Genomic DNA, 25,983 nt, shown 5'->3' on the forward strand with positions numbered 1-25,983 from the left:
CACTGCTGTTTCTACAGTCTTCTAAATAATCTTCTCCTTTACCAAGAAAGAAAAGAAGTTATTCTCCTTTTTTTCTTACCAAGCTGAAGGTCTTTCCTCCTCCAGACAAGGAGTTAATGAATGGCTTCTCCACCCACTTTTCCACTCTCCAGCCACATGACAAAAGTGCCTGCTGGCCTCAGACCATGAAGCAGTAGTGTTGATCCCAGCCTTTTTATTGCTGCCAGCAACTATCACAAAGTGACTTTATTGTGCATGCAACAGTTGGTGACACTGACTCAGGGAGTGTTATCAGCTCCTATTCTACATATTTCAGAACACGTTTATTATGAGGACACCCTGTTGTTCAGCAGCCCAAGAAAAGCTGGACTTTCTCAAAGCAGCAAGAAGAAATTGCAGTCTTTTGTGTGAGACAAAGCATCATATACTGGCATCTTGTCTTGCCTTGGCAACACAGGTCTGCTAACAGCTGAGTCCTCAGAAATGGTCCTGCAGGGCAGGACCAGAGGCAAGCAGAAGGGAACCATGCAGCACCCAGTAATGTAGAATACCCTGTGCAGGGCAGGAGGAGGGGACACCAGCAGCTCCCAAGGATGGACTGGAGCAACTGGAAAAGCAAAAGGAGGACTGAAACTTGCCTTAGTGAGAGAGGTAGCTCAGCTGCATAGGTTTCAGGTATGTACAAACTCACTTTCTCCAGGGATAAGAAAGATGTAGAGGTTAGAAGAAAAGGCCAATGAGTTGTGCTCATTTACAGTCTTTCATTCTGCCCCAAACAGTACTTAGTAGGTAGTACTTAAGTAGATAGAGGAAATGCTCCTCACTTCTGCAGTTGTAGCACTCACATCATCTCCCTGAAGGTTCTCTGGGCATAGCACAGCTTCTTATAACCCCACATCATCTGTAGTTCAATGAAGTAGTACGAGCTAGTCACAGAAACCTACGGTGACTTTAGGGATGTTTGCATGGAAATGTCTATTCCACTCTTCAAGGCTGTGATAGAAGTTCTGAACCTTGTCTTCTGATGTCTGATCCAGGCAGTCACTTGGAAGTACTGAAGGCATCTCTAAAATTGTATTTGTTCTTATTACAGCACTATAGAAGACCTTAAACTCAAAAGGTAAGCTTTGTGCAGGTGTAAATTCCAATGGGCTTGTATCAGCACCTTCTGCCCACTAGTCATCACTCCGATTTTTCTCAAGAAAAACTATTAACCCATGAAGGACTGGAAGCTGGAGATTCCTTTTCTTTCACAAGATCTGCAGCATCTTGAGAGGAATATGGAGAAAAGTATTAGGGCTCAGAAAGGGAAACAAGTTCTTCAAAGAAGATCCTATTTTAAGTGGTTCAATGTCAGCATGACTTCTAAGGGCTAAAAGGAAGGCTACTGGAAGGCTGTGAGGAACACTCCCAAAGGGAAGCAGCAAACCGGTGACATATAGGATAAAGGATTCTAGGATCACCTTTGGCTATTTAGCAACCACTGTCCTTATGAGACATCAATCTAGAGCAAACCCTGGACCTTGAACTAAAAATACATTGCAAGCTTGGCTCCTAATTTTGAGAAGGGGTGCAAACCTGTTTTCCTGCATGATTAAAAGGAGAAGAAATTAGAAATTAGAAGGAAAATAAGAAAATGTTCCTGCTTAACAGTCTTGGCATGTCTGGGTTCAGGTACCAATCAGATGCAGAGCTCTCTTCTCCTGCAGTACAAATGACTTTAAACTTAGAAATGAAGAGACTTCAACCCCCCAACAATTGTAATTCTGAAGTGCTCAACAGCCTTTAATTCATTATGAACCTAGAGGCAGAGATTAAAAAAAAAAAGTCAAAAAAATACATCACATCCTTAATCTAGGAAAAAAAGTCAGTATTTTTATAGCACATCATCAGACACTTACAAATATATTTCACTGAAGGAAGGAGAGGGTAGGAATGTGCATTTCCTATTTCCTTTTCAATAGTTTGATGCACAGAGGCCATCAACACAGTCATTATAGATAATCTGCACAAGTCATTCCTAAACCAAAAAGAGATTTAAAAATGAACAAAATGGAGAAACCCTGCAATGAGGAAGGGCATTCTACAGATCCAGATTCACGTTTAAACATAACTCATCATCTGAGTATGGGGTGAGGAAACACAATTTGTTTTGTACAATATAAATAGTATTTAAAGGAGTACTACATATGAACACAGTAATGGTGCTATTTCAGTCAGGAATTACATGCAGAGGAAATTCCCTGTCGCTCACAACCACTCATCTCATCCCGCCCTCCCCCTCCCAAAAAACTCCTCTGCTGTTCAAATTCTCTTTCAGCTGCTTTAAATATTTCTCCAAGGCCTGGCAACATTCTTCTTCTTTTATACAAGCAAGCTTTCTACTAAATTATGTTCTAACCGACAGGAGACAGCCACGTAGGAGGAACAACTGAGGCTTTTAAGAACCTTGCCAATGTTTAAAACTTTTATTAGTCTCAGTTTTTCCAGAGACTTCTATTGAAAACGTCAAAATCTTAGAAATAAAAAACCCTGTTTCAGACTTCTTACAAACATGCACGTGTGTGCACACAAAGAAAGAAACCCATAGCATAGGCAGTAAGAAATAAAGGGAACTGCAATTCTCTCAAGGGAGAACAAAAACCAAAAAGAAAACTTAAAAAAAAAAATTGTCTCCACTCTTCACTAGGGCAGTTTAATACCCATCAAGTCTTGTAAGATGATCAGCTACCATCTGCTAGCCCACAAATCCTTCCCACTTATTCCCTTAAAGATCCAACTATAGCGCTGCTTAAAAACCATTCCACGGAACTACGGCCACCTTGCAAAGGGGCTTAATAAAAAAAGAAAAAGAATATTGGAATATCATCTCTTTGTGTCCAGTGATTTCAGGGAATTAAGTGGAAAAGACTGCCATGCAGCATTCAGGATAGCTTCTGCCAGGCCAGGACATCCAGGTGAGCAGCGATGCACCCCTGTCCCCCTCACCCAGGCATTCTGGAAGCCACGACCCCTTCCCAGCTCTGCACTAGGGCTGCATTCATCCTTCCTTCTGATAAAGGTCCTCCGAAGAAAGCGAGGTTTTGGATCAGGCTCTTATAAAACACTGTTCCATAACAGCTCTTCAAGCGGAGGTGATTTTCAAGTGTCCAAGTGGGAGCTGCCTACTCAGTACTGGAGGATTTGTTTTTGCCTTTAATGCTCATTCAATTTTCAGTGAACTGAGTCCAATCAAATGAAGGGCTTGGATTCTTCTCCCAGGAGTATCTTAAAGGCTCAGTCTTTACTTAAGTAAAGGATGTCACAACAATCAAAGACATTTGGGGAATTTCTTCTTTAATAGGATAAAAGAAAAACATACAAACACCTCCCGGGCTTCTGTCATGGAATGATTCTCACAGCTGTAAAGAGCACAACTCAAAAAAATAAAAATGGAGTCAAAGAAAAAAGTTCCTATGGGAGATATGCCTACCAGAGAGCTGGAACAATCCCTTTGTGCTCTAGTCTGCAGTGGGGAAGGGGATGGCTCTTAAAGGAACTAACACAAGAAGCAGCAACAGAACACTTGCCAAAACCAAGTGGCATATTATAACTGAAAGCCATGCTGTTTGGGTTTTTTTTTGTTTGTTTTTGTTTTGTTTGTTTTTAAACAAGAAAGCAAATTAGATAGCAAAGATGGGAAAGGAAGATGATAAGAATGACCAGAACCTGGCCATTGCTTCACTGCATCCCTTCCTGGTGACATGGCAAAAATGCACACATCTATCACGTCTTTAAGAGAATTAATGGTAAGAAACATCCCAGCTATGAAACATTTCTTTCCCCATCTTCCCCAGAATACAAAGGAGATAGTGTTTCTTTACAAAAGAACCCAGAATTTTCCAGGACATCTGTTCTTGCTTTCTCTCTCCCCAGTGTAATATTAGTCACATTTCATTGAGGGGTGAGAGGAGAAGATTTTGTTTATTTTCTGTTTTAAAGCCATAATCTAGAAAAATGTTTTGTGGAAACTTTTGTTTTCCTATTTTTGTTTGCTTTTTTTTTTTTTTTTAATAGTGCTTATTTATAGAAAACTTCACAAAGGTGACTTCTATGTACAGAAAACACAATTCCAAAGGCTGCTTCAGTAGTCAATGTAATAGCACCTTTAAAGACAAAAGAGTTTGACATATTTTAAAAAGTCACTTCGTCAAATTTTAACCCTTTCCAAGCCTTATAAAAAGGAGCTAGTCACAAAGCTCCATCAGTACAAACGCTGGAAAGTCTCCATGTGAAACGCTGTCTAAAGGTTTCTCAAGGCTCCCAGTTCTATTGGTCTGGCAAAGTAGAGGTAGCGTGCAGCCAGACGGGATTTTCTTACAGTCCAAACCAGAAGAAGATGAAAGGAGTTCACAGCAGGCTATTGCACAACGCTGGTCGTATATTCCACAGTTTCCTGGTTATTTTTCTACAGGCTTGAAAAGGGTTAACTTCATATTTAATTAATCCTGGTTAAAACATGTTGCTCTGAGTTCCAGGTTGGTACTGTGTCTGCAACAGGCTCTCCATAAAGGCCAAGTAATCTGGGTTTTGTCCATACTCTTCAGGATTCCTTGCATTCCCCAGCCGGGGACGCTTGGCTGCTCTCACTTCATCTCCCGAAAATACATCTTCCTGAGGGGCCCCAGTGCTGAGGGACTGCAGGAGACATGAAAGTACAGTATTAGAGGCACAGGAGGAAAACAGAGGGAGACGTGCACAAACTGTTGAGTGCACCCACTTAACCACGCAGCAGGGATAACATGGCAGCAAACAGTTTGGTACAGTGAATTTCTGAAGAAAAATTGAATTCCGAAGCATGCAAAGCACATGGCTGAAAGAAAAACTTCTGGGCTTCTCAAGCCAAACTGGAAGGAGAAGCCCTTGAGTTGCCTTCCTTCTGTATCAGAATCTCTTTTACTTCGGTTCCTGCCTTGACAGTTCGCTGTTTGCTCTTACCCTCGTCTGTCTCTTCATGTTGTCCATTCCTAGAAGGCACACAGGAAATGGGCTTCCCTGATGTCTTTTAAAGAAAGGAAAGACCCAAAGAAAGCACCTGGGGCTAAGATGACTGTATGAATGACTGCTTCTGTTCATCCTCCTCTTACACTCTCAAAAGAGATGCATTTCTCTTATTGCTTTGTTCCTCTGTTCTGCTGTTCTATAAAAAAGCACCATGAGCATTACTTCTGAGGAGTATCATCTCAAGTCTCTGGCAGCAGAATGTATAGGAGAAGAATCTTAGCTTTCAGCCAGGCTTGAAACTTTTTGTTCACTTTAGAGCCTACATTCCTTTCCCTGGGACTGACATAAAGCCCAGTGGTCTCCACTGTAGAGAATATGTTGTTTCCCAAATCCTGTATCCTGGAAAACAATTCTAGGATGCTTCTTTGTCACCAAAAATCTTCTGAGGGTAACAAGGTAAATTATTACTAAACTGTAAAATTTATGCCATGAGGCCTTATGGAGATAAAGTGCCTCTAAGAAGATGGAGAAGGCATACAGAGCTGCAGTGCAGAAAGTGTTTTACAAATGTTACTTGGGTAAAACCCTTTCAAGCATAAGCAAACAAAGTTTTCCTCCAAACTTGAGGAAAACACGATAAAATGTGAGTTTTTTCCACATACATGACTGTTACTAGGTATTTTTGGACAATGAGCCTCTCATGCTTCTGCTAGTGGTTCAGAAAACCACTAGTTCAACTTGGTATAGCAGATCATGTGTTCTTAAGCAATGGCTGGACCATCATTTTGTCTGTTGTTTGACTGAAGCCCACAAACATATCACAGATTAACTCTGTAGGTCTGTCCCTGTCATGCAGTAGCTAACACGACAGACATTTAGAATGAAGAGGAAAACTATATTCTCCACTGGCATAGAATCTGGTCTCAGTATTTGTTTGTCAAAGCATGAGGTTTGAAAACATCCAGGAAACAAACTGCACAATAAATCCCTCATTTTCTAGCCTGAATATTTCAGTTGCATGCAGTTAAAGGCAGGGTGATCTTTTAGATAAGAGCTTTGTAGGTAAGGATCGTGTTTTAACTCTCCTGTTTGGTAAGAAACAGCTTAGGTCCAACGTCAGTTCTCCAGAAAGCACTTAGCTATAGGCCAATCCATCTGATTTATGATGAGAGGCAGCATTCAGACAGAACGGCAGTCCATATAACTAAATCCATGATGTAAAATGATAGGAACATAATCTTTTAACCAGAGAATACAAAAATCAAGTCTGAACACATAAAGGAAAAAACATTTAAACGCTTCTCAAGCATTTACACACAAAGGATTTCTCCAGCTCTATCTATTTTGTGAGTGACCTGGGATTTTACAGCCACAGAAAATGAAGGCTGCATTCACCTGATGGCTAAACAATATGTTAAGAAAATGTGAATGAGTACTTCAAGCCGCAGCCATTTCATTGTTTCTTTTACTTTGATACCCACCAAGCGAGACTTCACTCTCTTTGGAAGCTCTTCCTCCAACGTATAAATGTCACCACGCTTTACCATTAGCTGGGAACCATCTTCAAACTCAACCTGCACAGTAGAAAGAAAATGAATTAAGAACATTTGGCTTCTAGATTCACAGTACGTGATCACTCCCAGATTATACCAAGCATGGTCCCCTCATGGGAATACCAAGGAAACATCAGTGGCCAGCTCCATTCAGTCGCTGCAGAAAGAGCTTTGTTAAGAAGGCTGAACCCAAGAAATGCTAGGTTTCAGTGCTGCTCAGGCATCCCTGTTTTACCTGGCCCAAGCAGTTTCATTCAGTGCTCCTGCAGATTAGAATGGCTGTGCTACAGCACACCTGCTACCCCCTCCCAGTCAGAGCACTAGAAATTTCCACCAATGCTTTTTTTTTTTTTTTTTTAAATTCAAATCCTGAACAAAAAAAGAAGCTTTTCACTTATAATAAAAGGCAGCCCTGTATTCAGGCCAATATGGTAATAGGAATTTCTTTCATCTTAAACAAAGCATTTTTATACGTCATAAGGAAACAACTGCAGCTACTAAAATACATTTCCATTAAGCAGAAATAATCAGTCAGGTACAAGAAACGGTAGTAAGTCCTCATGTTAAATCTCTTGCACTAAGCACTGATTGTATCATGAATTATGCATCAGTTGTTACAGCAACATTTATTCACGGAAACATGCATATAAAATTGTTAAAATTATTAAAAGTTCTGAAGAGATGCTCACTTCCTTTGCTTAGGGCTTATGCTTCTCTGCATAATGCAGAAAGACATACAACACAGTTGATGTGGGATGCCAGGTTCAGACTGGACACGTTCAGGAAGACGCAAGCACCTGCACTCTGAGCTCCTCCTGTGTTGCCCAGGTCTTACAACTCATCAGCTACCCAAGACCTGTGATGCCTCCTGAGGTGCCTTAGCTAAGCTGAGTAATAACTAAGCCGGTGGGAGAACAGCCGTTGAAAGATGAGCTCTGCTGAGCTGGTTTAAGATGCTACTGGTCCCATTTACTCTCCAGTTTTACAGATCACTAGGGAACAGAATTAACAGCCCAGCCACAAGCAGACTCCTGTCTGCCATTCCCACTGCATGTGCTCAACTTCAGTAGCAAGGGAGGACTGGAAGCACAGGACAATGACATCTTCAGCTCTCACAGTGGCTGGATTTCGATTATTAAAGTTCCAAACTACTGATATGGCTCTTACGAATACACATCAGAGTATATTAAAAGTTGTTTGGACTAACAGATGAGTATATATATTTAAATATACAGATCTAATCTTAGCACACAAAGTACAAACCTATAGATGTGAATTGGAAAGCTACTGCAAAATAAGACAGGACAAGTTTAAAATGCAAAAGCTAATCCATGCTGTCTCCCTCTGAACACACTAATTTCATAACAGAACTGTCTCTGTGTTATTAAATACAATCCTATTCCAAAACAGACAATAGAAATTCACAGCAACTGCTGAAAAAAATATGCACATAGGAAACCAATGTAGAAAGCCATTCAGGCTGTTTCCCCCATGGAGAAGAGCTTTACTTATAGGTAACTGTGTGATTTGAAAAACACAGGCTCCTCATGCATATTTTTCTGTCATCTGCCACTGTAAGTGGAATAGCCAACTTCAAATTATTTTACCTTCAAGAAATCAATGACAATTTCCTATACTGTGATTAAACTGGAAAGCATGTATAAAAATAGATCTTCATGGAAGAACGTATTGTACTTATTCATAACCTGGGTCACCTAGATCACATCTTCTCTGAAGCAGTTGCCTTCCATTATGCACACAAAAAAGACTGTTAACTAACAAGGTGTGCTATTGTGCTCTTGGCACACAGATACGAAACACTCTGTGTGCAGGAAGGATAGAAATCAGAACCCAATTTCAAAGAAATGCAAGATTTGGGACTTCCTTTGCCTTTTACAATTGTCTAGAGGCACCAACCTCTTTAAAATAACAATTCTTTGCAAATTCCAGCATGTATTTTTCAAAAGAATGTGCACAAAGTACACCTTCCTTTACAAATCACTGTAATTTTCAACTTCTTGGTACCATTTAAAATAGATTTAGTCATATGAACGTACTGCATCTTATAAAACCGTCTGTGCTGAAATATTAACCAGGTTAAATCTTCCTTTATTCACTATCACAACCTTCTAGAAACAAAGATCCTGTCTGTGCAACAGACTCAAAGACCAAAAACTGCCTGCTATTCTTCTCATCTTAAAAATGGAGGTGGTGAGAGTGTATGAGGCTATTACTCCTACACACTGCTACTCCTCTCCAAAGTCCCTTCACATGACTAGAAGCAGTCTCCTGACCCATCAATTATTTCTCTTACTTTCTCTTGAATCATCAAGGAAAGTTTTAATTACGTAGATACTGACGCCTGGGGAACTGTAGGTCATGAGTTACATTAGCACAACCCATTGGACAGCCATCAGAGAGTACTGAGAGCAGGTCACTTTGACCTGAGCTGTTTTATCACTAACAAAGCTGAGCTACCAGCTGTTAAACTCTTTCCCACCACGGAGGTGAACGGTTTCTCCTTCACATGCTCTCCGTTACGGGCACGTTCCTGTGTAGAAGCTTCTTGGTAACGGTGAAAGCTCAGGCAGGAAACAATTGCTATGGGTCGCAGGAAAGGAACAGCTTCTGGAGACCAACATGTTGCCTCTTTGTCCATGTAAAGAGCAAAGACATTTACTTTCAAGAAGAAAGCTACTTCATGCCAAACAATCCTGTATTGACTTTAACAAGTCCTTTTGTTTTACTCTCTTTTATCCTTCACTCCAGCTGAAAGACCTGCACAACTCTAAACAAAAAGCTGTGTTTTTCTCACTGTAAGAAAAATGTATGTTTTAAAAGCACAGTCTAGACATACTTCTACTCATACATTTACATTCTGTCACAGAAAACCTTTATCCTGATCTTACTGCAACACTACATTTCTCTTTAGACTACCAGAAAGCAAATTCTCTCTTCATGAGTAAGCATCTCTCTTCAGAGTAAGCATCCAAGCACCCAGGAAGCAATTTGGGCAACAATCAGACATGCTGACATGAAGCACGTGGGTATTCTTCCATACCTACCTGATAAATCTGACTGATCTGGGCTGCAACAAACTTGGCCTTATAGATGATTCCATCTGTCCACTGCAGCTGAACCATCTCACCCTCTGGAGGGGGTCCCAGTTGGATGCAGTCTCTGCTCTGAGGACATACAGACAAAGAGGTCAGATAGGCAGAACAGACAAAGCTTAACAACTAGTAGAAGAGGTCACTACTCAGAAAGTCACTACTCAGGGAAGTTGCCACACAACACTACAGTTAAGCATGAGACAGTTACTAGATTTGTGATTAACTATTCTCAGACAAACCAATAAACTGTGAAAGAAGAGAAATAAAACACTTGCACCTCCTTCTGGTGACAGCAGTCAGTTCTAGAAAATTTCTCATTACAGATCCCAAACCATCAAATCGCCTATGTCAACAAAAACAAGTGGGTTGACTTGCTATGCTTCACGTGGTGAATCAATGGCTCAATCAGGAAGAAAAAGCATGAGATGACAAGTCAGCTTTTTTTATACATTCCTTCTATTAAGCATATTTCCTATTTTCAACCAGAAGTGCTTACAGACAATCTGCTTCCCCCATGAATCACACTTGTCAGTTGAAGAACTAGATATTATTCAACCACAAAACAAACAGGATGCAACTTAAAACAAACACTGCTTTCTGTTAAGTCCTACACATACAGAAAAACCCCACCTTTGCAAGGGAACAAAATAATGGAATGAGATAAAGACATAAAGAGGAAGGACAGTGATGAAGAACAGTATGAGGTTACACTCATTTATAACTGTAATAGCCTCCACAGTCAGCTGCTTACAATAATGCTTTCTGGGTAAACGTTGTCACTGTATGAACCATCATCAAAGTTTACTTCATAGAAAGTCTGTGTTGTCATGCCAATCACTTTACATCTGTAGTAGAGTCCATTCCGGTTCTTTGTGATCACAGTCTGTCCAAGGGTCACTTCCCTTCGAAACTGAATCTGTGTGGCAGAGGAAAGGAAGAAATATGCAATTGGAAAAGCTGTGTTAAAAATCCAGGTGCAGGGAAACCATTCTACAAAAAACAAAACCAACCCACAAACTTACATTCTGGTTGGCTGCTTTGTGTTTGAAGCAAGTGATGGACACGACGTAGGGCCAATCATCGGGCTCCATGGGCACGCCAGCAGCGTGTGCGCAGGTCACGTGGAAGGAAGTGGAGCAGTGCTCATAGGAGCACTGGATGCAGGCACCAGACACTTTCTTCATCCGCTTTCGACAGTACACACATTTCTGAGAAGGAAAACAAGTCAGCATCACGCAGTCAACAGTAGCTTTAAGGCAACATACTGGCATCCCAATGACCAGCAGGGTCAGAATTCTGTACCATTCGTATATACAGCAAAGAAGCCACAGCCAAAACTTGGGATGTTTCATGCTATGGGGTCAAGTCTGATACTACCAGAGTTGCCCATCCAACTACAAGCACTTGCCTAGGATCACTCATAAGCCAAGGAACTACAGCAGGTACTGATGTCATTCCCACCAACACAATGACATCTACCACTAATTCAGTCCTCCAGCACCATACTAACAGTGGAGAAGACTTAAATCCAATTTGAGACTGTGTTCACCGGAGGACTGAAAGGAAGGACACAGCAGACAAACACACATCAGTCCTATCAAAGCATGGCTGCAACGTAATACTCATCTTCCTTACATATACAAAACAGCTGTTATTTCAAGCAGCAGCTAAATCTTCACAGCTACACTGCAATAAAATATTGCTTTCGTTTTCAGAAAGAATGGAACGCAGGATAACTATGTAATACTTTGTTCTGTTCTATTCAATGGAATGTTGTATCTACTGGATCTAACAGAATATCATTTCTTGTAATGGAACAAAATATTATGTAGGTTTGTTTTGTTTTTACACAAAAACGTATCAACTGTAAAAGTTTTATTGGAATTCATGTCAGATTAAATATTGCAGACAACTCAGAAAAAAACATCAGAAATGCAGGGGAAAGAAGTACGAAATCTTTCAGTATTTGTAAAATATCTTCTGCAAAGCAGATCTATTCATTAGACTCATCTAACGAGACAGTACCTAGGGGGGACAGGTAAGCAATTTAAGACACATAACTGCTTTAAAAGTTTTTTGGAGGCTGGAAGCAAGCATTAGGTGTCAGTGGAAAACAAGATGAACCCCCTCATTCATTTCCTAACAGCACCAAATTGTTTCCCTCGGAAATACAGATGAGATTTTGGCAGTCCCACTCCAAAGGATTTTTTGTTGGACACTTGGTAATATTTCCATGCAACTATTTGGAAATGCCATTCTTAAGCTTTTAGTATCTTAAGCCTGGAGAGTCTGTCACTGATCAATGACAGCTTCTTTACCTTGGCTGAGGCTTCTCAGATGAAGCAAATCAGGAAAATTATCATGCCTGAGATGAACATGCATTTTACTTGTTAGAATGAATTGAGATGCTTAAAACAGTTCAAATAAATAAAATCCTGAGAGACATCATATGCCCATGAATCTGACTATACATCCAAGTAATTTATTTATTACAGAGAAACTATTTCCATATTCAAGGAGGAACAGAGGAATACAATAATTTTTAGTGCCTATTTCTACATGACTATCTCCAAAGTACACTACATGGGCTTGTTTCACCCACTGCCCCACTGTCTGATTGACCATCTCCATCCCAAATCATCCATCCATTGGAATATATATGTCCCATAATCAAATATAATGCCATGCATGACAGTCTTTCTCTCGCTGCAGTGTCTGATGTTAAACATGGTCTTTCTTTCCCTTGTTACATCTTCATGTCCCCTCATTTACTTCACTCTCATAAAAGGATTGCTCAAAGCGTGCAACATCACAGAACTCATGACCTGAGTATAAGATCCGTATGAATGACTGCATCCCATAGGATTAACAATGTAATATATGCTGCCTGAGCTCACAGTCAGGCTACACAGCTCCCAGAAGTACAAATCCACTCTGCTTCCAGATCTGAGTCAACTGAAGAGTGTATTCTCAAAAATATGAAGAGTCATATAGTGTTATAAACTATGTAATAAATGCAAAAAAAAAATTGCCAAATTTCAGTGTTTTATTTGTGTTCTCATAGTACATGGGACCCAGGTAAGAGCTACAAAGCATTGCCAAGGCAAATAAAAAACATTCCTTCTCCAAAGAGTATTTCTCTCGTCCTTCGAAGCAAAACAAGCAAAAGAAAGGACGATGCCTTCTTCCTTATTTCTTTGCAAGCCAACTGCTCCCCAGCCATAACCCATCCCACACAGATATGAATTAAGTCAAATTCACTTCCTGTGAGTTAAATTAAGTCAGTATGTTTACACCAAAGATTAATTTGGGCTTTTTTACTTACATTAACAAAAGCCAGGAAATTCAAAGTCAAGGCCTTACTGTTGCCAGAACGTGGGGTTGGTTTTTTTGTATTTAATAAGCTATGCCTTTATCATTCCGTAAACCATGTTCAAAAGCCAGATAAGCACTACAGCCAAGTGCACAGCAGGAACACAGCACTGAAAGCAAGTCAATAGCAATGAGATCTCATTATTAAACTGTCAATACCTAATTCTCTTGCCAGCAGGGACAACTGCTGATATACGCTGTGCTCAATACTGCTTCTCCAGGGAGTATTAACCCTCAAGCATCAGGAACCTCCCTTTATTGATGCGAACAGGACTCTTCCAAGACAAGAGGATTAGCACACATTTAATGACACCCAAGTGGCAAACAAATTCCTTACGACAGGCAAGAGAGATACACAAGTGGAATATCGAGAGCAAATATGATCAAAGAATAAAGAAAAATGAGAGCCACACTGAGACTGAAACGCAGGAGATGTGGAGGGAGTAAGAACACTGAACATCTGGAAGCGTGGGAGATGGGACGTATAGAAGCACAAGTGCTAAGTACTACAGGGAAGCAGCACGTGCAAGATTAAAGATGTTTTCTGAGGGAGGGAAGATGTGAGAAGGTCTAAAGCCCAGAAGAAAAATCTTCAGAATGAACGCACATCAGAGAATTGGGTCATAGCGGGAAGTAAGGAATGGGCTGTTTCCTGCTTGATGAACACTGCAATTCATTTACTCCACTGAGGAATGACAGCTAATTATTCCAGATTTCCACATCAGAAATAATTTATGCACACAGGCTTGTAATATACCATTAATCAGGAAGCATGCAAACTGCATTCTTCAAATGATGCTATACCCGCAAATGAACTGGTAAGTCTGTGCTGCAAAAGGGAGGCCTGGTGTATGTTTGTACAACAGGAGATACTCCTCAAACAGGTCACTGTAACTCCTTGACACATCAGCCCTCTCACAGTAACTTAATGCATTTAAAACAACAACAATAAATAATAATAATAATCACGGATAGATGTCTTATCTACTAACTTCAACTACTCATGATCTTCACATTACTTCTTCTATATTTTTCCATCTTTTTCAGCAGGAAAAGTCAACTCTAATTTTATCTAGCACTACATCAACTCCAGTGACAAGACCAGATCTAACACCACTGCCTTTCATTCAGCTTCAGTATGGCTTCCTAGATAAGCTGCTGGCAGAAGCACCACCGCCTTTACACCTCAATTATTATTAATCTTTACCTAGTTCATAACACTAAACTCATGTCAAGTTTTAGCTTAAGACAATTTGCTTTCTTTTCTGAAGCAGATGACACTCAAAGGAGCGTCAAGGAACTTGATGATCCTTGAGGTCCCTTCTAATCCAAGCCACTCTATGGTTTTATGAAAGTCACATTAAATGTGGTTTAATTAAACCAGCTATTTTCAACAGACATCGATGGAGCATGCATCCATCCTGTAACAGCATTCATAAGTATGACCAGCAGAGCAGAATTATTTCTGTAATCAGTAATTAGGTTCAAAGTATACTTCTTACATCCTAACAGCTAAGGTGTAAATGGAATACAACACTGAAGAAATTAATTATAAAACTTTAATTCAGGCATAAAGACATATAGTAGGTCTGTGAGGGTTTGGATGGAATAGCCATCAGAACAGAACAAAGCAACAAAGTTTAACGTTTGCTAATAGGGCCCAGGCTCTATAGGATTGTAAGGTAGCCACAGAAGAGTTAAAGAATCAAGACATAATGTTTTCTTGTGAGGCTCCATTAAGCAGTACAAGTAAGTCTTGTGTAAAAGGATTTTTAGTTCATCATTACAAGTGCTGGTAATGAAGAGGATGCATGCTGGAAATGTCAGATGATCCATAAAGACCCAGTGCTGTAAGATTTATCACTCTCACACCATGCTGCTTCATCACTCCACCTTAATAATGAATGCTTTTTACGTTCACATTTGTGTACAAAACCCATTTGCACAACAGAAATAACTCTGGAAGCAGACAGATTCCTCCTAATCTCTCACCCAGGCCTGTCTGGGCTGCCTGTACTAAATAGCTGCACAGTGAACAAATACATCAGTGCTAACCAATGTATCACTACTAATATCACCTTCCCCCATACCACACTCTCAACTATTATCCAACTGAATTCTGTACGAAATAAGCAGCAAAAGCATGATTTATTTTGTAATAACACAGTATAGAGATGGAGCATTAACTAACATGAAGATTAATTGCTCTGAGCTAATGAATCATCTATTTCTAATCCCTCATATGAGACTACGTGCAGCTAAATAAATTGTAGCTGGACTTTTATTAAGATCTTGGCGGAGTCTCACAGTCATGGTCACAAAGAAATGTTTATTAATTTCTACAATACATTTCTTGATGAACAAAGAGAAATACTTTAAGGAAAGTCAAAACAAATTACAGATGAACTAGTTTGTGTATACCAGCTTCTTTCCAGTTACCATCTCCCAACCCACTCCGGCCACGCAGTACTTAGTTAAATCCCCACTGCGAGGTGGGTAAATATCCCAGGCTCTATCTAGGGTAAGGGCACACACCTAGAGAATAAAGGCACATCGGCTGATTGTGTGTTAAACACTTGGACAGCACCTCAAGAATACATTCAAACAACACAGCTCCCTGGTGCATTTTTATAAGGGCATGTAGCAACAGGATGAAGGGAAATGGTTTTAAACTGGAAGAGGGTAGATTTAGACTAGATATCAGGAAGAAATTCTTTACTGTGAGGGAGGTGAGACACTGGAACAGGTTGCCCAGTGAGGCTGTGAATGCCCCCTCCCTAGAAGGATTCAAAGCCAGGTTGGACAGGCAACCTGGTCTAGAGGGAGGTGGCCCTGCCTATAGCAGGGGGATTGGAACTAGATGATCTCAAAGGTTCCTTCCAACCCAAACCATTCCATGATTCATGGGGAAAAGAGTGAGAACACAACCTCAAAAGACACCTACCAGTTTCCACCTTTGCTCTGGAATAGCAGTGATATCCACAGGATGACGCTCCATCACATTGAGAAAACGGGCCTCAGGGACAGCAATAGCACAAATTATATGGACCCACCTGGAAAAAAGGGTAAAGAGGAAACAGAGTATACCACTATTTGAATGAAACACTCCAGAGGGCAGTTAACATTTCTCTGACTCCTTCACCTACAGTATCAAGGCATGTTTATGGTAGTGGTTGGCAGCCTTGGCAACATTACCAACTGATTTGTTAATCATCATCACCAAGGTAAAGGTCTCTGGATCAACAGGGCTCAATCTTCTTAGGCATTTGATCTCGAACGATACTAACTGTTTTCTGAAAAAAAAACTTTTCACTGAGAAGGAACCAAATTTAAGAGTGTTCAGGGCCACATAACCTGCTATTGAAAAATATGGTCCCACCTGTAAGACAGCAGTTACTAAAGTTCGCCCTGTCAATTTAGTGAGTAGCAGTTACCTCCACAATGCCAAAAATAGCTGTTACACTGAGCATCAAGACCAAACTCACAATACTAGAACATGAGATGCAATAGGGAAGAACAAAACCATTTAAAACCATTACTTACCGCCCATCAGTGGTCATCTGAAGTGCTCCTCCCCTGAGATTACACAGGCAACATTCCTGTAGTAACAAAACTACTTCAGAGCAGGACTGGAAAGGTCTGCCAGACCTTTCAGAAAAAAACAACTATGCCTGGGATGCAAAGGCAAACAGTACCCTCCCACCACCCATCTCTGTGGAAGTATCTCACCAACTCCGTCTCCAGAAGAGTAGATGCTTACCGCTGCCCATGCATTGGCTGAGCATCGTGAGCAAGACCAGCTTTCATTCACCAAATCCGGACGTATTCCATAACAGCCTGAAAGATATGAAGTTACACTCATCAGAGTTCTGCTACTATTTTTGTAGTACTAACTAGCTGACCATTCAGTTCATAAAGATCTTCGAAATTGGGTGCAGCATTTGAATAACTAAAAGAAGTCATTCTCAGGGAATGGATAGAATTTGGACCAACAGGTCTGAGAACAAAACACAAAACCATAAAATACGTGGAGAAAACCTTGAGTACTTTGATCCTTTAAGTAAGAACTGGAATTGAAGTAATACTACTACTGCTGGAATTCACTTGCACATCAAAACAGTTAAGACCGCCAAATTTAGCAACGTCATTTTTGCTAAATGTATTCTAAGCAAGAAGAAATGTGGTAATACTGCTAAAAAATTAAGCATATGTATTTCACATTTAACAGCATTTAAACTACTTCTAATTTCTAGTTATACAAAAAACTAGTCGCAACTGACTTTACAAGGCATCTATTACTGCATTATGTAAGCACCAATGTACTTCTCAGCAGCACCAAAGCGGGAAAGTGCCATTATGCTTACAATGAATACAGAGATAAAAGACACTAAAGCCCCTAAAACTCTGTAAAAGGTGCTGAGGCTTGCTACTGAACAATGGCAAAAGATACATAAATACTTTTTTTTTTTAAAATGCATCTATGTGATTCTACCATGCTTGCAAAGAAAGGCCATTCTGTAGTAGTAGCAGAAAATTAAACGTATTTATAAACTGCTGGCCAGCATCCCAGCTAACACAAAGCTCAACCCATGGTCTTTACCTTTCCTAACAGAAATGAACATAAAATATCAGCTGGACAGTCTGAAATTACTGAATTAAACCTAAAAGAAGTTATTCAGAAAGCACTGAGATTGCCACAATAACTGGATTTATAAAAATTATCCACTTAACCAGACAGTTTGTCAAAAAGTCAATAATATAGATCCACAACTGCCTCCCGTACGTTAAGTCTCTCTTTATCACATGGCAAACCGAGAAAGCACATTCAACTCAATCCCAGAAAACAGACAGGGGTGATGAATCTCAAAAAACTAACCTGGAAACTGAGCTGCAAGAGAAACTGACACCCTTAACTGAAATATTGTTGGAGCTCAACAGGGTGTAGAATAGCACTGATTTCTTGCTTCAAGCCCACAGGGAGCTGGACTACAGGATCTGAGGGGAGAAACAGTCAGGGCTTACTGAATCCCAGACTCTCTCTTAACAATGATGGTAAAGGAACAAAAAACGTATGCTCTTTTCATGGATTTGTCAACATCTTAAAAGCCTAGAAAGCTCTCTTCTGTGTCCTTGCTGTTGTCATAACCTATCGCAGTTGGGTAAGGGCACTTCTCAATAGCAAGCAGACTGCCAACTAGTTTTACAGCACGCTGTCAGATAAACCTAACTGCAACTGAACACTGCAATCCTGTAATAAAAGCAAATGGATTCTCTGCAGCAAAGTCAAAGGCATATCACAGTTTTGCAGTACAAATAGTGACAAGGAAACAAAGCAGACACTTGAAACCACATCAGACTAGAACACAGAAGTTAAGCCCTATTCTCAAGGGCAAGGCACAGACAAAACAGAAAGCTCAATTTCTCTACACAGTGTCTGAGACTGCAGATTAACATCGCTTCACCCACATAACTCTCTAACTAAATAAGAGTTTGGCCACTGAAACCATTTTGATAGACTAGTCTATTGAAGACATACGGATGCACAAGATGCAGCATCTCTGTTCTGATCACTACAGAGGCCACAGCTTGTGGGGGAAAAAAAAGAAAACGGTCACACTCACTCTTTATTATTTGCTCTTATTAACCACAAGTGAGTGACCATAATCACAGCTGCAGCATGGAAATAAAAGTTGTGCTTCAGTTCTCCAGAAGAAACAGCCATGCTGAGCTGCATGGTGACCTGTGGACTATTAAACTGGAACAACAAAAGTAATTCCAGCTATGCAAGTCAAATAGGATTTCCCATCTGTCAAGATCAAACAGCTGAACAGTAATTTGTCACATCTCCTAGTACAAGCGCAAATGTTAACTGGATGTCATACAATCTACAGCGAAGGTACGCCCAACAAGGATTAATCAGATCTTCTTTTCGACAGAACTACCAGGGAAACGAACAGACATATGTTCCTTTCTGTAATCAAGTGCCATTCCTACAAATAGTAACTCAGACACTAATAAAAATGTATCTCAGAAACTCCTCCATACAATGCACGCAAAACAACAGAACCAAACCAACCTTTCCTTACCCTAGGCTGCTACGTAAACAAGCAAAAACAGTGCAATAAGGTATGTGATTTTGGCTTTATTGTAAAAAATAAAAGAGAACAAAATGAAGGCTCTTTTATGTGAGGCATAAAAGAATCAGCTATTTGTTTATATTTTAAGAACAGTTATTGCCAAGAAGGACTCAAACATACACAAATACTAGTACCGGAAAATGAAGAAGTGGGAGTGACAGGAATAGCAAGCATGCCTACAAGGATTTCAAATACAGACAACATAAAAAGAAATTGGAGAGTTTCTGAACACCCTAAACACTCTGGTGACAAAGGAAGCACTCACTAGCATGAACCTGCAGACAGCATTTGGCACAGGATATCAAGGAACTGGTTCCATCTTCTCCAATATATGAATTTGAAGGAAGGGGCTCTGTGTTTTCTCCACTTGAGGTAAAGCACATCTCTGGGATCAGAGGCTTCGTCTTTTGTCCACACTTAGAAGGGTGCATGAAAGAGGTGGTCTCCCCTACAGAGACTGGGACAGCTTCTTTATCCATCTGTAAGGACTTGAAGAGAAAATTGCATCACTCTTTTCTAGTCAGAATTTGAACCTTAAAGTCAAAGCAATTCCCTTACAAAAAGGGCATCTCCCATCATCCAACACCTGACACCACACAGCACAAATAAGGAACCTGAAGCTATATCTTCTCATGCACACCTCCACCCCCACCTTTTGTTCCTCTCTCTTCCTCAGACCTGTACTGGGATTTGCAATTTTTTAAAAAAACTCAAGGAAACGTTAGAATAATGAGAAACCCTCCTTGTTCTCCCTCAGTAAAATTCTAAATTCCTAAACTGCAGCTGGACACACCAAGGAGAAAAGGAAAATTAGTAAAAACAAGACCTCCCACCACTCCCCATGACACTCTCATCCTTTTGGCATTCTTCTTCCCTTTTCTCTGCAAGATTTTCTCCAGAAGAACATTTCAAGCTTTCTGGTAGCAGACCAGAGTTAAAAACAACAGATTAAAGCATTCTAGCAGTACCTGCTTTCCTTACAACCTTCATACAACAACATTTGGCAATTCTGAATGGATACTTTATTCTTGAGATTTGATTGCAGGCTGAGGTGGGTTCTGCTTTTCTCAGAAAAAGCTTCCAATGCATATACGTACACACACTCACACCTAATGCACACGTTCCTACTGAACATATATATAGCCAGATTTGGCTCTATAAGCATACAAGAACAAATCAAAACACAACTGGGCAAATAACTAATTCACCTGACAAATTCTGCCTTTCTGCTATAATACATCTCAAAGCATATTGGTAGTTTCCAAAAAAAATGATCCATATGCTTACTGAGTAAATCTTTATTTTGCTGCTTGTTTGCATATACTCAAAAATCCAGGCACACATCTAAACAAGAGTGCTCACAGGCCCAATATGGCACTACTTCTCTGCACGAAATAGAGTTCGCAGTGCAAAGCTCTGTATGTGCCATTTAAATAACGAAAGCTGAGAAAGCCAGAGAATCCAACAGAGATAATGGGCAAGGCCTGACCCAATGCCTCAGCCAAATCCAAACACAGTTCTTTGATGCACACACTTGTATGAGACTTGCCGTTTGCTTACGAAGATCTGCACTCTAACTTGCACTGTCACCATTCAGCACTCAGCACCAACACATCCACTGGAGCAGTCTCAGGAATTACCTGGTTATATGGGTAAAAGAGGGTACAGACAGCACAGTATGGCTCACTCAGGGCAGCAGCTGCATTGAATTTTCTTTCAGCTTGGAAATTAGGTGCTTTATTCTTCCACTGGAGAGAAAGTAAAGATTTCAAAGCCTCTAGGTCACTCATATCTTCCTCCCCAGAAAATGGAAATGTTTCTAGAAAGAAAAAGTTCCAAAATAATGGACAGTCTTTAGTAGAGGCAAAACATAGCAAGGTAGAGTTAAAGAGTTAATGTTTCAACAACACAAGAAGTTGAATAAATAAGAACATTTAACTCATTCATGCTTCTTCATGTATGTCTTAAATTCTTCCTTAAATGGATATAATTTCCACTTTATGGCTTGGACAGACAGAGCAGAGAGACCGATGACCTGATAAAATCATCCACGAGAAAGAAGAAGAAACAATCTATATTTATTGCCTCCGGAACTCTCTCCACTTTTCTAGCCCTCGAAACCAACAGCATCCTTTAATGAAGCCAAATTCAAAATACATGATGCAAGTGCAAGGAAATCTCCCTTTACTTTCTCCAGCTGGGAGCTGTGTTCTGACAGCCGTGCATGCAGCACACGCTGGCTTGGTTAGGCTAACTCCCAATTCCCAGCTGTCAGCAGCAAGTCCGTTTCAACCTTCACAAAGTGCATCATGTACCTATTTCTACAAACACAAATGCTGGCCATGAGATGCACTCAGTTCAAATTTTCATTTTGCTTCTCTGCAACTACTTTACAGCTACTTCCATCAAGTGCACATCACTGATCCTTCAATTTACATTCATCGCCACCTTTTCTTCTGCCAGGGCTCTGATAGCCATTGCTTGTGCTAATTAGTTTGCTAACTCTTTGTTTTTACAAAACCCTTGTTATTTTACAATTAAACCACCACAGAATCCATTGCTGCCCGTTTGAGAATCCCAGTTTCTTACCACTCATTACTAAGGAGTTCTGAGATACAATAAGCATTAAAGAAATTTTCAGTGCAAGACTAAATGTAAACTGCTCACAACATCATCAATCTGCAAAGCACCCAAAGAACACCTTTGGTCAGAGAGACTCAAAAACATCTCAGTGAGCTTTATCCCCAGAGCTCAGTGCCTGAAACCACATTGTTCACTGCTTCACCATTAATTACTGGAAAGAGGCAGTTACTGCTCTCCTCTCCATTCCTACATCCCTTTTAACATTTTCAAACTTTTATGCAATTGGAGAAGATAAGAGGAACTTTCAGGAAAACACAGCCATGTTCACAGCCAAGATTTTGAGTGCTCCCTCTAACAAAGAGCAGTTTTATCTTTGTCACACTTAAATGAAGATCATTTTCTAAAACATCCTTGCTTTCTTAAAACATTTTATTTCTATGTTGGACCTCATAGATTTACAAGGATGCGTTAGATAGTGGTAACTTCAGCTGAACACACTTAGAAGACCACATCCTGCGTAGGGTACAGCTGGAATTAAAAAGATCAGTGACCCTGCATATGCAAGTTGATACTCTCAACTTGTCTTACTTTCAAAGCACAGCTCAACACTCACCTCTTAAAGAAATCAAGCACCTTCAAGGAATATTTCAGACATGAGCCACAACTACAGCTTACGTTTCTCCAAATTTTAATCAAAGCACATAAGGAGACAATAAAGGATTTATGGTACCAGTTAAATCAGTGAAAGCTGATTCAAAACTAGCTTCATAATCCATACTCACAGAGCAAGAGAAAAAAGAACAGTCATTACTGTTGTATGTGATCATTGCCTTTGCTCATCCCAGGATTGAATCTAGGTGAGACTCAGAATTCAGGCTGCCTCCTGTGTCTCGAAAGCAAGTTACACACAGAGAGAGGAGGCTAGCAATTTGTCTCAGCTGAGTCTTAGCGTAGAATATTGTGTTCCTTTAATTTATATGTTCGCTTTTCCTCACTGCAGCCTCCAGATCACCCTTATACATTAGCCCTGAAAAAGCAAAGAGTGCAGAGAGCTGCTACTATTCCCCGGCAGGGAATAGAAGAATCTGTTTGATCATATTTTGCCCAGTAGTGCTGTAAATCAGTCCCCAAGAAATGCCAGCTCTCAAAAAAAGTTGCTCCTGAGTCAGCCAGGAAAGTCCCCATACACCATCCAGCAAGTCAAAACAGTGAAAAGAATCCATCTAATGAGGATCCTTCAGCACTGAAGTTTGTTGCAAGGTCTTTGCACCAAAACAAGATAACTAGTCTCAACTGTTTTTTCATTTCACTTGACGTTACACGTATGCAGGCTATCAAATGCATCATCCCTAGAAAGGACATGGAGGGATGCATGTGCAACACCTCCCATTGCCAAACAGAAAGTTCCTCTAAGATCAACAAGTATGTTCTCTGAAAAAGGGAAGTGAACAGGAAATACATTCTCTTATTTCCTTTTGAATGTAAAGTTTTAATTTCCTTGAAAGCTGGGTCTCGCATTTATACCTTCATGTACCTGCCCAGTGTGAAAAAGCTTACTAGTGAGTTTTCTATATTCTGAATACTTTATACTGTAGCCAGGACCCAGAAGCGACAAATTACACACTACAACAGAAGCAAGAGTACGAAAAGTTGGACCCCAACATTCATATGACTCAAAAAGCCAAACAAAAAGTTAGAATTAACCTTCCCTATACATATCACAGCAGGCCTAATCTCAATCTCCACCTCCATTTGAGGTGCAGAGATCTCACTGTAATGCAGTGTTGAAAAAGCAGCTTTTACATTGTTATTTTCTGTGAACACTTATTTCCTTTTCTCCAAAATGTTACCTCATTCTATATCCAGGAAAATATTTTTCTTGATAAAGGGTGGGAGATGAGAAGGAACATCTCCCACAGATGTATTTTTGTATTATTATTATTATATTTTTTGGTATTATTTTGTTTCTAGCTGGGTTATCAAAATGGGAACATGCTGCATTTTCTACCACTTCAGTATAACACAAAAACTTCCAGGCCACCCAGCTTTGCTTACTGGCTGCAGCAATTTTTCACATTAGACAAGACATACAAGCATTCTTCATGCCACTGCACTCACCCTCATCACTCGAGGTCTCCTGTTTAACTACTGACAATGGGGAGCGGGTTGGCGGTTTGCCAAGGGGGTGACGACGACTTTTCTTTATCTCCATCTTCATTTTTGAAAAAGCAGCAGTCTGTAACAAACCAGAACAAGCTAGATAGGAACCCCAAAATATCTTGGCAAGCAAAGAAGAGTTCAGGACAACAGAGGCAGAATTCTTGTCACAAAGAGTTGTTGAATTTACAGTCAACTTTTCATTGATTTTTGGCTGGAATCAACAGAGCTTTCCAAGCCAATTACTGTAGTAGGTAAAGCCAATGCTATCTCCTAAGATGTCAGGTAAAGGTAAACTTCAGCATTTTCTTAAAACCAGCTCAGAACAGCTTCAAAACTGCCAGTTCCATTGGCTTACGGAAGTCTGGTCATTCCCATAAACAGCTGGAAAAATCTATTATGAAAATTATGTATAGGGCATATAGGACCGGAAACATTTTATTAGAACATTACAGTGCATTTTATGATGAATATATTTATATTGTACTGTACCCAATGTCCTATGCACCATCCAACATTGTAAACACTGCATGTATACTAATCATAGCAGCTCACAGCCCTCCTTGGTAAAAGGCACCATACACATCACATGTAAGCTACTTTGTACCAGAAATAGACAGTGTCACGTGTTTTTTGGTTGTTTCTTTTTCACAGACACGAAGACAAGCAGCAGTGCTACAGGATTAAAAATGAAATCCAAGTACATTTTATGCTACGTGGAAGAGATCAGAGATGAAGGTACGGCAGCCCATCACAGCTACAGCATCCTGAACAATGCTTTTCCTCTCTATTCTGCAGCCATTACGTCTTAGAAACACTTATATGCAAGGTATTCTCGTTGTGTATTGTCACATCAGAAAGGCATATTTCCCCTTGGCCCCCCCAACTTCTAATAGTGCTTTGCCATTCCCTTGGCTCTCTCAGCACCATCATGCAGGAAAGTAGAGCTATGCAATACTCCTCCGACCTGCTGCTAATTCCTGAATATTTTCCTCCTTCCTCTTATGAAAATTGTTTCCAGCTAAGAATTTGTCAGGGGAAAGAGATGCCTGTAATAGATTATAGGTCATGAATTGTATAGTTCACAACACTATTCTGCTCAGGCACAATTTAGGACTCTTGTCACTCCAAATCTGGTCCTCAACTCGTTGCCTAAAACCAGCAATTCCAGTCAACTCCTTGGTCATGTATACCCGTAAATCACTGACCTCTGTAGCAATCTCTGTATTTTCTGCTTCTGCACTCTCCTCTTCTTTCACAGGGATTTCCAAAGGGACTGTCTGCTCCCGCCAACCAGGACTCTTTTGAGTCGCAAACTGCTCAAATGCCTGCTGGCAGGACATGTGCTCTTTGTCAAACACCACCTTTTTGGTCCGTGGAACCACATAAAGCATGGGAATGATAGGCCGAGGCTTAAAGTCATCTTCCTCAACTGGTGCCTCCGAGGGCTGGACAACGTTCAGGGGAGTGGTCAGCAAGCTCTTGTCTGCTGCGGATGCTGCGGGTGCTGCTGTGGGTACTGGTGGCCGTGCTGCTGCTGCCTCCTCCTCTGTCTGCTGCTGCTGCGCTGCCGGTGGCAGTGGTGGCTGTTGCTGCAGAGGCTGAGATGTTTGCAGGTGGTGCTGGTGCTGATGGAAAAGATGCTTCTTCTTCCTCTCACCTTTTACTTTTGGAGGACGAGCCTTTACTTTGCTGTCACCTGTTTTAAGAAATAGGCAACATTTAGCTTCTTGTGTCAAGATGTCTGGGCATTTTTTTTTTCCCTTTCATGCTGGGCTAATATATTACACTATAGCATTATTCTTCCCTTCAAGCAGGCAGACTGAAGGTCCATTCAGCTGTACCACATCACTGATTTGGAGATGCCTGCTTCAGAAATAAAACAATTGTGTCATTTTGACTTCACCAGAAAGGCTACCAAATGTATGTTGCCTGGAGGGAAAGCAACTAGGCCCCTAGAAACTGGACGGTGTGCTAAAAAACATACAGTATATTACATTGGCCCATTTTATTTCAATATTTCAGTATCAGTGATCCCAAAATCAGGTATGCAAAACCTTTCATTGGGGCGTAGGAAGAAAATAC

At 40.4% G+C, this 25,983-nt stretch overlaps 1 protein-coding gene and 1 long non-coding RNA gene across 4 annotated transcripts in view; one reads left to right on the forward strand and one right to left on the reverse strand.

Annotated features, from left to right (window-relative positions):
* Positions 138–1,890, forward strand: LOC110389072. The gene is made up of 2 exons (XR_002433063.1): positions 138–675; positions 1,094–1,890. It is a non-coding gene; the product is annotated as an uncharacterized LOC110389072 (long non-coding RNA).
* The window catches only part of KDM4B (lysine demethylase 4B), an 86,055-nt gene continuing 63,391 nt past the window's right edge, over positions 3,320–25,983 (reverse strand). For 2 of the 3 annotated variants that reach the window (XM_021378986.1, XM_021378984.1), the window contains 12 exons: positions 25,107–25,597; positions 23,860–23,977; positions 20,799–20,977; positions 19,424–19,646; positions 16,782–16,858; positions 16,565–16,620; positions 15,966–16,074; positions 10,672–10,857; positions 10,401–10,565; positions 9,602–9,721; positions 6,465–6,557; positions 3,320–4,677 (listed from right to left, as the gene is read on the reverse strand). In XM_021378986.1, the coding sequence (XP_021234661.1) occupies positions 4,492–4,677; positions 6,465–6,557; positions 9,602–9,721; positions 10,401–10,565; positions 10,672–10,857; positions 15,966–16,074; positions 16,565–16,620; positions 16,782–16,858; positions 19,424–19,646; positions 20,799–20,977; positions 23,860–23,977; positions 25,107–25,597 (2,003 nt within the window). In that variant the 3' untranslated portion in view covers positions 3,320–4,491. The remainder of the gene's footprint in view (positions 4,678–6,464; positions 6,558–9,601; positions 9,722–10,400; positions 10,566–10,671; positions 10,858–15,965; positions 16,075–16,564; positions 16,621–16,781; positions 16,859–19,423; positions 19,647–20,798; positions 20,978–23,859; positions 23,978–25,106; positions 25,598–25,983) is intronic. The other variant, XM_021378985.1, reaches the window with a different exon arrangement.

The sequence above is a fragment of the Numida meleagris genome, chromosome 27, assembly GCF_002078875.1.
Source record: "Numida meleagris isolate 19003 breed g44 Domestic line chromosome 27, NumMel1.0, whole genome shotgun sequence".
NCBI lineage: Eukaryota > Metazoa > Chordata > Aves > Galliformes > Numididae > Numida > Numida meleagris.